We start from the raw sequence: 14,115 nt of genomic DNA on the forward strand, positions 1-14,115 counted from the left end.
AGCCCATTTTTTGCCTATGTCCGTACTCAGTTTTCAACCACCATCAAAAGCGTCCAATGTGACAATGGTCGGGAATTTGATAACTCTTCCACTCGCTCCTTTTTCCTCACCCATGGCGTTGCTCTTCGCATGTCATGCCCCCACACTTCCCCCTAGAATGGAAAAGCTGAATGCATTATCCGCACTACTAATAACATCATCCGTAGCCTTATGTTCCAAGCTAGCCTCCCTCCATCCTATTGGGTGGTAGCCCTGCACACAGCAACTCATCTTCACAATCTTCACCCCACCAAAACTCAAAACCTCGGCACACCTCATTTTGCCCTCCATGGGGTTCAGCCTTCTTACTCCCATTTACGTGTATTTGGTTGTCTCTGCTATCCCAACCTTTCTGCCACAACCATCAACAAACTTGCGCCTCGCTCTGCCATGTGCGTTTTCCTTGGCTATCCCTCCGATCACAAAGGCTACCGGTGTCTGGACTTGTCTTCCAATAAGATTATTATTTCTCACCATGTGGTGTTCGATGAGTCTGTTTTTCCATTTGCTAATCGGAAGGCCCAGTTGCCATCCACCACTTATGATTTTTTGGCAGATGAAGGTCTTTCGGTACAGCCCATCAGTCGTCGGCTTCCATTGGTCAGTGATGCTACCCCTGGTGGATCTCGTGCATCCCAGGTTGCTGCCAGCATCACCAGGCCATCCCTCACACCCACCACTTCTCCAGCTACACCCACAAGCCCACCAGCACCAGGCGTGTCTCCGCCTCTGCCTAGCGTGCCTCCGCTTGAGCACATTAGCACCCCGGCCACCGGTACTGCCTCATCCCGACCGCATCGCTGGGGTCTGCCGCATGTGCAGTTGCCTCCACGCCCTCCACTCCCGTTGCCCCAAATGGTTCTCCACCATCGGCCGCTGCCAGCGGGACACCAGCATCTTCACCACCATCGCAGGCGGTTCCTGTGTCGCCACCTGTCAATGACCATGTTATGGTCACCAGAGGCAAGCGGGGTTTTCGCCTTCCAGTGCAACGGCTCAACCTTCAGGCCACATCTTTGTCTCCCATTCCCAAGATGTACCGTGGTGGTCTTGCCGATCCTAATTGGCGTGCAGTGATGATTGAGGAGTTTACTGCTCTACAACAGAATCATACTTGGGATCTTGTGCCTCGTCCTATTGGGGCTAATGTGGTCACTGGCAAGTGGGTATATCGTCATAAGTTTGCTTCTGATGGGTCTCTTGACCGATACAAAGCTCGTTGGGTGGTTCATGGCTTCACTCAATGTCCTGGTGTTGACTATGATGAGACTTTCAGTTCGGTTGTTAAGCCTGCCACTGTTCGCACTGTCCTCAGTGTTGCTTTGTCCCATCAATGGCCTATTCATCGGCTAGATGTGAAGAACGCCTTTCTTCATGGCACTCTATAGGAGACAGTATATTGTGAGCAGCCGTCCGGATTTGTGGATCCCTCTCATGCTGATCACGTCTTCCATCTTCGGAAGTCCTTGCATGGTTTGAAGCAAGCACCGCGTGCCTAGTACAGTCAGTTTGCTTCTCACATCTTGTCCCTTGGATTTGTTGGTGCTTAGTCCGACACATCGCTCTTTATTTACCGTCATGGCTCCGACTTGGCATACTTACTTCTATATGTTGATGACATTGTCCTCACCGTCTCGTCCGATGCTCTTCTTCGACGCATTGTTGTCGCCTTGACTCAGGAGTTCTCGATGAAGGACCTGGGCCCTCTTCATCACTTTCTAGGCGTGTCTGTCACCGGGCGTGGTGGCAGGCTGTTTCTCTCTCAGCGGCAGTATATGCTAGATATTATGGAGCGAGCTGGTATGTCTGATTGCAAGCCCCGTTCTACCCCTATTGACACTTTTGCCAAGGTTTCCAGTGATGGTGCCCCTGTTCCTGATGCGACTGATTATCACGCCCTTGCTGGTGCCCTACAGTATCTCACTTTCACCCGACCTGACATTGCATATGCCGTTCAACAAGTATGCCTCTATATGCATGACCCCCGTGAGCCTCATCTTGCTTTGGTGAAGCGGATCCTGCGCTATGTCCGTGGTACTCTGGACTTTGGCTTACAGCTGCACTCCTCCACTGTGTCCTCCTTGATGGCTTATTCTGATGTTGACTGGGCAGGCTGTCCTGATACACGGCGCTCCATATCCGGGTATGCTGTTTTCCTGGATGATAATTTGGTTTCCTGGTCTTCCAAGCGTCAGCCGATGGTCTCTCGTTCCAGTGCCGAGGCTGAATACAAGGCGGTTGCTAATGCTGTTGCCGAGGTGACCTGGTTGCGCCAACTTCTCCTTGAGCTTCACTGTCCTGTCCACCGGGCATCTATCGTCTACTACTGTGACAATGTGAGCACTGCTTATTTGTCGACGAACCCAGTTCAACATCAACGCACCAAGCATATTGAGATTGATCTTCATTTTGTTCGGGACAAGGTTGCTGCTGGAGCTGTTCGAGTTCTCCACATTCCTACTTCGTCTCAGTACGCCGATATTTTTACCAAGGGGCTGCCGACATCTGTCTTCACCGAGTTTCGGTCCAGTCTCAATGTTCGTGGCTGAGGACGACGTTGAGACTGCTAGGGGGTGTTAGACAAATAAATCCTTGCATGGCACTGTATCCTTGTTTAGCCCTTGATTGACTGGCGTGTATCCTTGTTTAGCCCTTGATTGATTGGCGTGTACTGCTTTGGCAAGTCTGGCCTTGATTGGCGTTTGCTTTCTATCCACCGAACAATGCTTCTATGAGTCGGTTGGTAAGGAAGCTATAGTATATATATGTACACGACACTTATGATGTAATATACAAGATTTCTATCACTGATGAGTACAGGAATTTCAGGTTTCCAGCATGGCGCATGAGCTAATACAGCAACACGGCAATTAAAAAAGAACTAATACTTTAGCCATTTCACAACAACCAAAATACTGAGTACTTTCTCACACTTTGGCTAGCTACTTTGTTTACTTGGCGTGAACGAAGTTTCCTCACACAAGCTTGTAGACGAAGTAGCAACAGTATACATGGGTTTAACCTATCAACGTGATACACATGTAGGAATAAACTTATCTCAAGGTGCTCGATTAGGGACCTGCATGGACTGCACATCCCCCAAACCTTTCTTTTTGTCATTGAGCCCATCCAGATTCGAGATGCTTAGTGTTCCCGTTCCTTTGAATTATTTAGCATGGAGCGTGCAGCACGTTAGCTCTTGCTTTATCTCAGTTCTTGTTGAGGTCCATGATGGTGAGCACACGCGCTGCACGCATGACTAAACAATTTGCAGATTATCTAACAATATGTAAAAATCACCGAAAAGTTTGCTGAAGGTTTTGATTTTTTTTTGACACGGGATGCACAGCTGATGAAGCCTGATTCAGAAAGCATAATTAAGAAGATCAGGATTCTGTGCCTTGGGTTTCCACTTAATCTAACTAGATCTCCAGTGTCTGAATTTTTGCATTCTTCATCTTTTTTCTTTGATTCTCGACAGGCATGGCAGATTATGTTAGGACAAAGATCCCATCATAAATAGTACCCCCACTCCAAATTGTAAGTCGAAAAGCCAGAACTACTACTTGTAATTTGGAGATTTGTAATTTGAAAATTGGAACAGAAGAAGTATATATCTTCTCTCTAACCGCTGCTCGTGCGTATTATAATTGTTGCGGATTATATTCTTTATAATCTACATGAATTCTAGAGTACCTCAACGAACAACCTCTCAAACTCACTGAATTCAGGAGTACCTGGCGTGTTCGCTAGGCCAATGAAATTCAAGAGTTGTGAGTCCTATCGTCTAAGTCAGAAATATACGGTGGAGAAATTTTTTCATATTTTATCAAACCCGAGATTTGGACTACATATCTACTAGTGCTTTGTTAGTCATAGAGTACGTATATTCCTGGCTATGTGCACTGTTAGGGTGGCTGCGTTTGATTAAGATTCGCGCGCGCTTTTCTTAACCTTTTGAGTACCCGATGCAAATTCGGTAATGAGTACTCATCTGCACAGTAGCTACCCAACATATCTTGGACAGCATCATACAAAGCTAGCATGTGCATCAGAAAAAGTTGCAAGAGCTAGCTGATCAGAGCACTGCAGCTCTGTGACTGATTGCTCTCGATCACTGCGCATCAGCATCTGCAGAGTCCCTTAAGAACACTCCTCTTGCTAGCTAGCAGCCTATAAATGGAGACCACACCAAGCTCAGAGAGAAAACAAAGCAATCTAGCTAGAAATTAGCGAAGTTGATCAATCACACTACCACACATACATCCAAAGAAAGAAAGGATATCGAAAATGTTCAGTGGCAACCCTAGGGCAACCACGAGCAACGAGCTGCTGATCGAGAGCGTGGTGAGCGTGAAGAAGGTAGAGAGGATCGAGGCGAACAACCTCGCCACAAGCCGTCACAAACGGCGACAGCCAAGGTGACCATGAGCTTGACCGTCAGTGTTGTCCGTGTCGGGGATGTGGATGAAATGCCCGACAGCTTAGTCTCGGTGCCTATTGCACATAACTAATCAACGACCGCCCCTGTCATACATGTAATGCCCAGTTCTGTAAGGAAATGCCGGTAATACTAACATGTATGGCTTGTTGGCCCACAGGATCACCGGCTCAGGTGAGTCGATCACTCACCAGTCTTGCCTAGCACCCGCTAGTATTGTCGAGCACTCACTAGCTAAGCCGACCACGACAAGCGTTATCCGACCACACACACTATGGCTAAATGTTGAAGAAGAACGAGAACAGAGCATATACACAGTACAAGCACCAGCGTTGGCCGGAGCCCTGTATAGGAGATGGCAAATCTGAACTCTCTTTGTTGAGTTGCAGTGGCAAACTATATATACAACTCTATTCATCTAGTCCTAGTACAGCTCCCATGCTACAACAGTGACTAGATAATACAGCAGGACTGACTTCTGCGCCTGTCCCTGCATGTGGCTACACTGCGGCAGGTGAGCCTTTCGGCGCCTGCCTCTACAGCGGCTACAGTACCATAGCAGGGGCCTTTTCGACGCTGCCTTCCTTTACTGTGTGTTCACACAAGGAAGCAGTAGATTATCTAACAATTCTTCCTTTAATCCTACTGCTATCCCTTGTACCCCCTCCATGCCGATCATCTCCTTTAGCTCCACGAGTCGAAGACATCCGAGTGGCTTGGTGATGACGTCCGCGAGTTGCCGACCAGTTTCGATGAACTCGATGACGATCTGCCCTCCATCGATACAGTCCCTGAGGAAGTGGAACTTTACATCGATGTGTTTGTTCTGGTCGTGAAGAACCGGATTCTTCGCGAGGGCGATGGCGGGCTGGTTGTCCACCATTAGTGCTGGTGGGTGAGCTTCCACGCCAGTTAGCTCGCCCAGCAGCCGACGCAGCCACACAACTTGGCATGCCGCTGTGGCCGCTGCTACGTACTCTGCCTCGCACGTAGCTAGTGCCACCACCTTCTATTTTAGCGACAGCCATGAAATTAGAGCTGAGCCGAGGAAGACGAGCACACCAGAGGTGCTCCGTCGTCTGTCGATGTTCCCCGCCATGTTTGCATCACTTAACACAGTGAGCTATAGCCTACTCCCGCCAGTCTTGGGAAAGATGATCCCCTGATCCACCGTCCTCTTGATGTAGCGCAGTAGCCGCTTCACTGTAGCCCAGTGATTCTCTCGAGGATCCTCCATGAAGCGACTGACGTAACCCACGATGAACGCAATGTCCGGCCTCGTGTGGATTAGGTAGCGCAGACCGCCGATGATGCTCCGCTAGAGTGTTGCATCCACCTTTGCTGCGGTGCTGGCCTTCGTCAGCTTCAGTCGCTCCTCCATCGAAGTCACCATGGCTTGCACTTAGCCATGCCACTCTGCTCCAACAGCTTTGAGGCATACGCACTCTGACCGAGCATGAGTTCCTCCTTCCCCTGTCTCACCTCGATGCCGAGGTAGTAGGAGAGTGCGCCGAGATCGCTCATTCAAAAACGAGCCGCCATCTCACGCTTGCAGCTGTTGATGTCCTCCGTGCACGTGCCGATGATGATCAAGTTGTCCACGTACATGCCGACGATGAACTCCTCCTTCCCCCGTTGCTGCGTGTAGAGCGCATGCTCAGTTGCGCACCGCTAGAACCCAAGCTCGCCCAGTGTGGCGTCAAGCTTGGTGTTCCATGCTCGTGGGGCCTGCCGCTGGCTGTAAAGCACCTTGCGTAGTCGGAGCAGCCTATGCTCCTCTCCCTTGATGGCGAAACCTAGAGGTTGCCAGACAAAGACCGTCTTTGCCAGTTCACCGTTGAGGAAGGTCGATTTAACGTCCAAGTGATGGACGCACCAGTCCTTTGCTGCTGCCAAGGCTAGTAGTAAATGGATAGACTCCATGCGCGCTACTAGCGCAAAGACTTCCTCGAAGTCTATGCCCTCGCATTGAACAAAGCCTCGGGCAACGAGGCATGCCTTGTGCTTGACAATGGCGCTGAGCTCATCCCGCTTGACCTTGTACACCCACTTCAGGCTAATCGGATGGCATCCTAGAGGTGGAACGATGAGCTACCATGTCTCGTTTTCCTCGATCGCCTTCATCTCCTCTAGCATCGCCCGTCGCCAGTTTCCATCATGCTCGGCTAGCGCAAACATGGGTGGTTCCTCTGCGTTGACGAGCAGCAGCTCTTGATCATTGAGTAGCCATCTAGCCAGGCCTGAGGGCCCTGTGCCACCGATGATGTTGTCCAGCCTATGGAACCGCACCTCCTCACCTTTGTGGAAGGCATCCATGAACTCAGTGATGTCACTTGGAGGTGAGGCAAACTCAATTAGTGTTGATGGAGTTCCCTGTTCCACCAGAGTGCTCGGCACAACACCTAGAGTGCTTGGCACTCTGGTTGCAGTGCTTGGCACTTCTTCTGGATAGCTCGTCACTACTCCTGTAGTGCTCAGCACCACTGTAGGAGTGCTCAGCCTCAGTCTTAGAGTGGTCGGCACCACTACAAGACCTCTTGGCTCCGCTATGGGAGTGCTTGGCACCCATCCTGGAGTGGTCGCCACCACTGCAGAACCTCCCGGCACCACTCTTGGCATGCTCGGCATCCCTCTAGGAGTGCTCAGCACTCCTCCCAGAGTGCTCGGCATCCCTCCCAAAGTGCTCGGCACTGCCCTAGGAGTGCTCGGCTCTGTTGCTAGAGTGCTCGACACTCCTCCTAGAGTGCTCAGCACCTCTTCCCTAGTGTCTCCACCACCATGGATGACCAAGTGCTCGACGACGAAGGTGCTGGTGAAGCCGCCAGCTTCCCACGTGCTCGGACTGCTCTAGTCCCAAGCCACCTTCTCGTCAAACACGACGTCGTGCGAGACAAGGACCTTGTCTCCGTGTGAGTCGTAGAGCCGGTATGCCTTGGTACCCTCCGCGTAGCCCAGGAACACCATTGGTGTGCTCCTGTTCTCCAGCTTGGTGAGGATCGGCTTTGTCTTCCTGACATGGCCGATGCAGCTGAATGTCCAGAGGAAGGACACACTCGGCTTGCACCCATACCAAGCTTCGAACGACATCTTGCCCATTAGGGCCTTGGTCAGAGCATGGTTGAGGATGAACACTACCGTGGTCACTGCCTCACCCCAATACCTTGTTGGCATGCCTTTGGCCTTCATAATGGATCAAGCCATGCCGACCACCGTCTGGTTCTGCCTCTCCACCACGCCATTCTATTGTGGCGAGTACGGCACGGTGTGGTGTCGCACCACACCATAATCTGCGTAGTACGCAGCGAACTCCACCGAAGTGAATTCGCCGCTGTGATCAGTCCTCAGCACGCGGAGCTTCTTACTGCTCTTGGCCTCCACGCACATCTTGAACTTCTTGATCACCGCCGCCGCTTCATCCTTGCTCATCAGGAGTTGTAGCCACATGTAGGGACTGCAATCATCCACTAGCAGGAGGAAGTACCGTTGACCACCATTTGCGATTTGGGCACTCCCATGCCTAATGGTCCGTCTTCCCGCAGCGTCGACAAGTGTTGGGGTCGACCTGCTTCTTCTTCTTCTCCGAAGAAGCCTTGCCGCGGCATTTGTCACCACCACCGTGGCTGGAGGAGGCTACCTTCCTAGAGTTCCTTCGAGCAGCCCACTCCTCCTCTGTCAGCAGCAGTTTGCCGCTATCCTTCGTTGCTGTCGCCTACTTTAGGAGCTCATCCACCGCCCGTAGATGGCCTATCACATCCTAAATGGTGAGGGTGGACAAGTACAACATCGTCTCTATGAAGAGAGCGATCTGGATGTACTTTGCCGGCATGAAGTGGAGGTACTTGGAGACCGCCTCCTCTTCGTCGATGGTGACGTCATGGCTCTTCAGCTTGCTGATAAGTGTCTGCAGGCGGAGGGAGAAGTCCTCCACCATTTCACCATCCTTGAACTAGAGGTTGGCGTACTCCTGCTTCAGAAGCTGGGCCGTCGCCTTCTTTGCGCGGTCGGAACCGACGCGCATTGCCGCAATAGCCTCCCACGCCTCCTTAGCAGAGCTCTTTGCCCCCAATGGCTCCCTATACTCCACCGGTACAGCAGCTAGGATAGCTTCCAACGCTGATATGTCATCTTTCTCATTGTCGGTGCCCTTGTCAACAACATTCTAGAGCCGTCGGGCTCTAAGCTTGACCTTCATGGTCACCGACCACTCTCTATAGTTGGTGTGAGTCAGCGTCGGCCAACTGGTGCCGCTGACCTCCCGCACCATGCGAACAACGACCTCTGGTCTTGGTTGGGCAGCCACAGCAGTGCCACTGCTGTCACCCATTTCTGAACCATTCGTCATTGCCAGCGGTTAGTCCGGTGATGGCGCTTGTACAGCTCTGATACCACTTATTGGCCCACAGGATCACCAGCTCAGGTGAGTTGACCACTTACCAATCATGCCTAGCACCCGCTAGTGTTGTCGAGCACTCACTAGCTAAGCCGACCACGACAAGCGTTGTCCGACCCCACACTATGGCTAGAGGTTGAAGAAGAGGGAGAATAGAGCATACACACAGTACAAGCACTAGCGTTGGCCGGAGCCCTGTATAGGAGATGACAAATCTGAACTCTCTTTATTGAGTTGCAGTGGCAAACTATATATACAACTCTATCCATCTAGTCCTAGTACAACTCCCATGCTGCAACAGTTACTAGATAACACAGCAGGACTGACTTCTGCACCTGTCCCTGCATGTGGCTACAGTGCGACAGGTGAGCCGTTCGGCGCCTGCCTCTACAACGACTGCAATACCATAGTAGGGAGCCTTTTCGGCGTCGCCTTCCCTTGCTGTGTGTTCACACAAGAAAACAATATATTATCTAACATGGCTATATATGTGTATGTGTGTCGTCAGGAAAATAGTGGCATAACCAGGCACGCCAACCATACATACGTGTTACGTACAAAGTGTGTGTGTCTCTCTCTATAAGCAGTCCATCGGTGAGCTTCTTGTTGTGTAAATAAACTTGTGCAACTCTTTTGCTCGCTCACTTATCGTGTTCGGTCACTGCAATTGTTTTCTCTCTCAATTCAGTGAATAAGCACTAGACAAATAACTAGTAGAATATATTCTTCACCCTTACTCTGTTCTTCTATAGCATGTGCAACCACAAGCAAGCTTAGCAAAATAGAGAATTCAGACAATAGTTACATGTGTGAGTGTAATAGCATAGCAGATTGAAAAGTTGTTCTAAACAATTATTAGTTGAAATATACTTGTAATACATGACTAGATTTACTTTTAGAATCTTCCTTTTCTATATAAGAAATTTAAAGAGCTTTAGCGATAAATCATGCAAAGCCGTGATCTGCAGACCATCCGACAACCGCCAGTAGTTCCCTAGGAAGAATCAACAATGGACAGCTAGAAGTATTCTTGCACCACATAATTCAACCAACCAGGGGATATTTCCTAAAGTCAATCTGTCGAAGATTATGGCCCCGTTCGGCTTACCCAGAAATCGGCTTGTCCGGCTTGTTTTTTTAGCCGGAACAGTGTTTTTCTCTCACAACAATTCAGCCAGAACAGTGTTTTCAGTCAGTTTCAGCCAAGATTCAGCAAGACGAACGGGACCTATATCTGCATACATAAAGGACATCTCTCGTCCTACAAAACAGCTACTACCTAGGCTATCCACTATGTATTGTGTAGTGTCTGTGTTTCCCTTGGTTAATTTGGGAGTGGCAGGCTAGACTGATGTGAGTAAAGATATTTGCATTCTGGAGTCCAGAAAGTACCTGATGCTTCACAACAAATGATGATACCTTTGCCCTGATTTGGCACTATAGTAGCAACATGGAGGCACCGAACTTGTTAAGATGATGAGCAACTTTGCCCTCCATTTTTCTAGGGAAAAACAAATTATTCCCTTTTACTGAGATGAGAGACAACAACTCATGTAAGGCCACGACTCCTGATGTTTCAGCCTTTGTGATCGATATATATCATGTTTTTTCGCAAACATAAGAAATTTAAAGAGGTTTAGCGGTAAATCATGCAAAATCATGATCTGTGTTGGCCCCTGGATCTCCGGCACGGGTGAGCCGACCACTCACCAGCGTTGCCGACCACACACTATGGCTAGAGCTTGAAGAAGAGATGGAGAACAAAACGCACGCACACACACACACACACATCACAAGCACTAGCGTTGGCCGGAGCTCTGTAGAGGAGATGGCAAAACTGAACTCGCTCTCTTTACTGAGTTACAGTGGAAAACTATATATACAATTCTACCCATCTAATCCTAATACACAGGCATGTCAGGCTGCCATGCTGCTACAGTGATTAGATGTGACAACAAGGCTGACTTTGGCGTCTGCCCCTACTGTGGCTACAGTGCGGCAGGGGAGCCTTTCGGCGCCTGCCCCTACAGCGACTATAGTGCAGCAGTAGGGAGCCTTTCGGCGCCTGTACCTGCCGTGCGTTCATACAGGGGAGCAGTAGATTACTTAACAATTTGATGTGACAGCATGGGCTGACTTTGGCGCCTGCCCCTGCTGTGGCTACAGTGTGGCAAGGGAGCCTTTCGGCGCCTGCCCCTGCAGCGGCTACAGTGCAGCAGCAGGGAGCCTTTCGGTGCCTATCTCTGCCACGTGTTAATACATGGGAGCAGCAGATTACTTAACAATTCTTCCCCTAATCTTGCTGCTAACCCTAGAACCCCCTCCATGCCGATCATCTTCTTCAGCTCCGTGAACCGAAGACGGCCGAATGGTTTGGTGAGGACGTCCACGAGTTGCCGACCAGTTTTGACGAACTCGACGACGATCTGCCCTCCATCAACACAGTCCCTGAGAAAGTGGAACTTGACGTCGACGTGCTTGCTTTGGTCCTGGAGAACCGGATTCTTTGTGAGGGCGATGGCGGGCTGGATGTCCACCATCAATGCTGGTGGGTGAGCTTCTACACCGGTCAGCTCGCCCAATAGCCGGCGCAGCCACACAACTTGGCACACTGCTATGGCCGCCACCACGTACTCTACCTCCCACGTGGATAGCGCCGCCACCATCTGTTTCAGCGACAGCCAAGAGATTGGAGCCGACCCGAGGAAAACGAGCACGCCAGAGGTGCTCCGCCGTCTATCGATGTCCCCTGCCATGTCTGCATCGCTGAACACAGTGAGCTGCAACCCACTTCTGCCAGTCTTGGGGAAGACGATCCCCTAATCCACCGTCACCTTGACGTAGCGCAGCAGCCGCTTCACCGCAGCCCAGTGTTCCTCTCGGGGATCCTCCATGAAGCGACTGACGTAGCCCACGACGAATGCAATGTCCGACCTCATGTGGACTAGGTAGCGCAGACCGCAGACGATGCTCCAGTAGAGTGTTGCATCTACCTTCGCCACGGTACTGGCCTTCGTCAGCTTCAGCCGCTCCTCTATCGGAGTCACGCACGGTTTGCACTCAGCCATGCCACTCTGCTCCAATAGCTTTGAGGCGTACACGCTCTGATCGAGCGTGAGTGCCTTCTTCCCTTGTCTCACCTTGATGCCGAGGTAATAAGAGAGCGCGCCGAGATCGCTCATTAAAAAATGAGCCGCCATCTCGAGTTTGAAGCTGTTGATGTCCTCCGCACGTGCGCCAGTGACGATCAAGTCGTCCACATACACGCCGATGACGAGCTCCTCCTTCCCCCATCGCCGCATGTAGAGCGTGTGCTTGATTGCGCACCGTGTGAACCCAAGCTCACCTAGCGTGGCGTCTAGCTTGGCGTTCCATGCTCGCGGGGCCTGCCATAGCCCGTAGAGCGCCTTGCGTAGTCGGAGCACCTTGTGCTCCGCTCCCTTAATGGCGAAACTCAGAGGTTGCCTAATGAAGACCGTCTCCGCTAGCTCGCCATTGAGGAAGGCTGATTTTACGTCCAGGTGATGGACGCACTAGTCCTTCGCTGCTGCCAAAGCCAGCAGCAGTCAGATAGACTCCATGCATGCTACTGGCGCAAAGACTTCCTCGAAGTCAATGCCCTCATGCTGGACAAAGCCTCGGGCGACGAGACACGCCTTGTGCCTGACAATAGCACCGCGCTCGTCCCGCTTGACTTTGTACACCAACTTTAGGCCGATCGGACGACATCCTGGAGGTGGATCGACGAGCTCCCAAGTCTTGTTTTCCTCGATCGCCTTCATCTCCTCCAGCATCGCCCGTCGCCAATTTGCATTGCGCTCGGCCAACGCGAACGTGGGCAGATCAACATCGAGTTCGTCGAAACTGGTCGACAACTCGCGAACGTCCTCACCAAGCCACTCGGCCATCTTCAGTACACGGAGCTGAAGAAGATAATCGGCATGGTGGGTGTTCTAGGGTTAGCAGCAGGATTAGGGGAATAATTGTTAAATAATCTGCTGCTCCCCTGTATGAATGCACGGTAGGGACAGGCGTCGAAAGGCTCCCTGCTGCTGCACTGTAGCCGCTGTAGGGGCAGACGCCAAAAGGCTCCCCTGCTGCACTGTAGCCATAGCAGGGGAAGGCGCCAAAGTCAGCCCTGCTATCACATTTAGTCACTGTAGTAGCATGGTAGCCTAACATGTCTGTGTACTAGGATTAGATGGGTAGAGTTGTATATATAGTTTTCTACTGCAACTCAGTAAAGAGAGCGAGTTCAATTTGGCCATCTTCTCTGTAGAGCTCCGGCCAACGCTGGTGCTTGTGCTGTGTGTGTGCATTCTGTTCTCTCTCCCTTCTTCAACCTCTAGCCATAGTGTGTAGTCGGCAATGCTAGTGAGTAGTCGGCTCACCTTTGTCGGAGATCCAAGGGCCAACAATCTGCAAACCATCCAACAACCACTAGTAGTTTCCTAGGAAGAATCAACCATGGACACCTATAAGTATTCTTGTGCCTAGGAAGAATTAACCATGGACAGCTATAAGTATTCTTATGCCACGGCATTCAACCACCAAGGGGATATATTTCCTAAAGCCAATCTATCCAAGATTATATAAGAGCTCTTTTTAATGTGCCACTAACATATCTTCGTACAAAAGGGCATATCCTTTCCTACAAAATGGCTACTACCTAGGCTATCCTCTATGTATTGTGTAGTGTTTTGTGTTTCCCTTAATTTGGGAGAGGCAGGCTAGACTAATGTGAGTAAAGATCTTGCATTCTAGAGTCCAGAACATACATGATGCTTCAAAACAAATGATGATACCTTTGCGCTGAGTTGGCAATTGTGAGTAAAGATCTTACATTTCTTGTGGTGAATGTGTTTGTTTTTCGACTACTACGCCTCTGATGATCAAGGACGCTATGCTTTGAGACACACTTACATTTCTTTTCAGAAATACAAGTGGGCACACTTCCCAGGATGGAAATCTTTTTCTTTTTTCTTAAGAGCACCATACATTCTTTGGACAACCTACTTCTCTGGTTCAATACGATGGTCAGAGATGTCAAGAACTCAAGCCTCAATGTTCAGAGAAGGTTAAAATGGTGTGTCGTAGCATAATACATGGTGCTCGGGGACTAGCTGTGGGGGTATTAACCCCTATACCCTTACGGCTACGCTTGGGCCGGCCCGGATCAGAGGGTCCGGTCCACCAAAAGACGACGCGTGGCCCGGCCAACCTGTTCGGAGTCCCGCGCAAGGAG

General features: G+C 50.6%; 1 protein-coding gene across 1 annotated transcript; it reads left to right on the forward strand.

Annotated features, from left to right (window-relative positions):
- The first annotated feature begins 1,727 nt into the window (after nucleotides 1-1,727).
- On the forward strand, nucleotides 1,728-2,588 carry LOC136515325 (uncharacterized mitochondrial protein AtMg00810-like). Its single transcript, XM_066508953.1, has one exon. The coding sequence runs from the start codon at nucleotides 1,728-1,730 to the stop codon at nucleotides 2,586-2,588; it is 861 nt and encodes a 286-aa protein (XP_066365050.1).
- The last annotated feature ends 11,527 nt before the right edge of the window (nucleotides 2,589-14,115 follow it).

The sequence above is a fragment of the Miscanthus floridulus genome, chromosome 17 (assembly GCF_019320115.1).
Source record: "Miscanthus floridulus cultivar M001 chromosome 17, ASM1932011v1, whole genome shotgun sequence".
In the NCBI taxonomy this organism is placed as follows: Eukaryota; Viridiplantae; Streptophyta; class Magnoliopsida; order Poales; family Poaceae; genus Miscanthus; species Miscanthus floridulus.

What these genes read in the sequence shown, in the direction of transcription:
- LOC136515325 (XM_066508953.1), top strand. Translation starts at nt 1,728, where the DNA reads ATGAAGGACCTGGGCCCTCTTCATCACTTTCTAGGCGTGTCTGTCACC.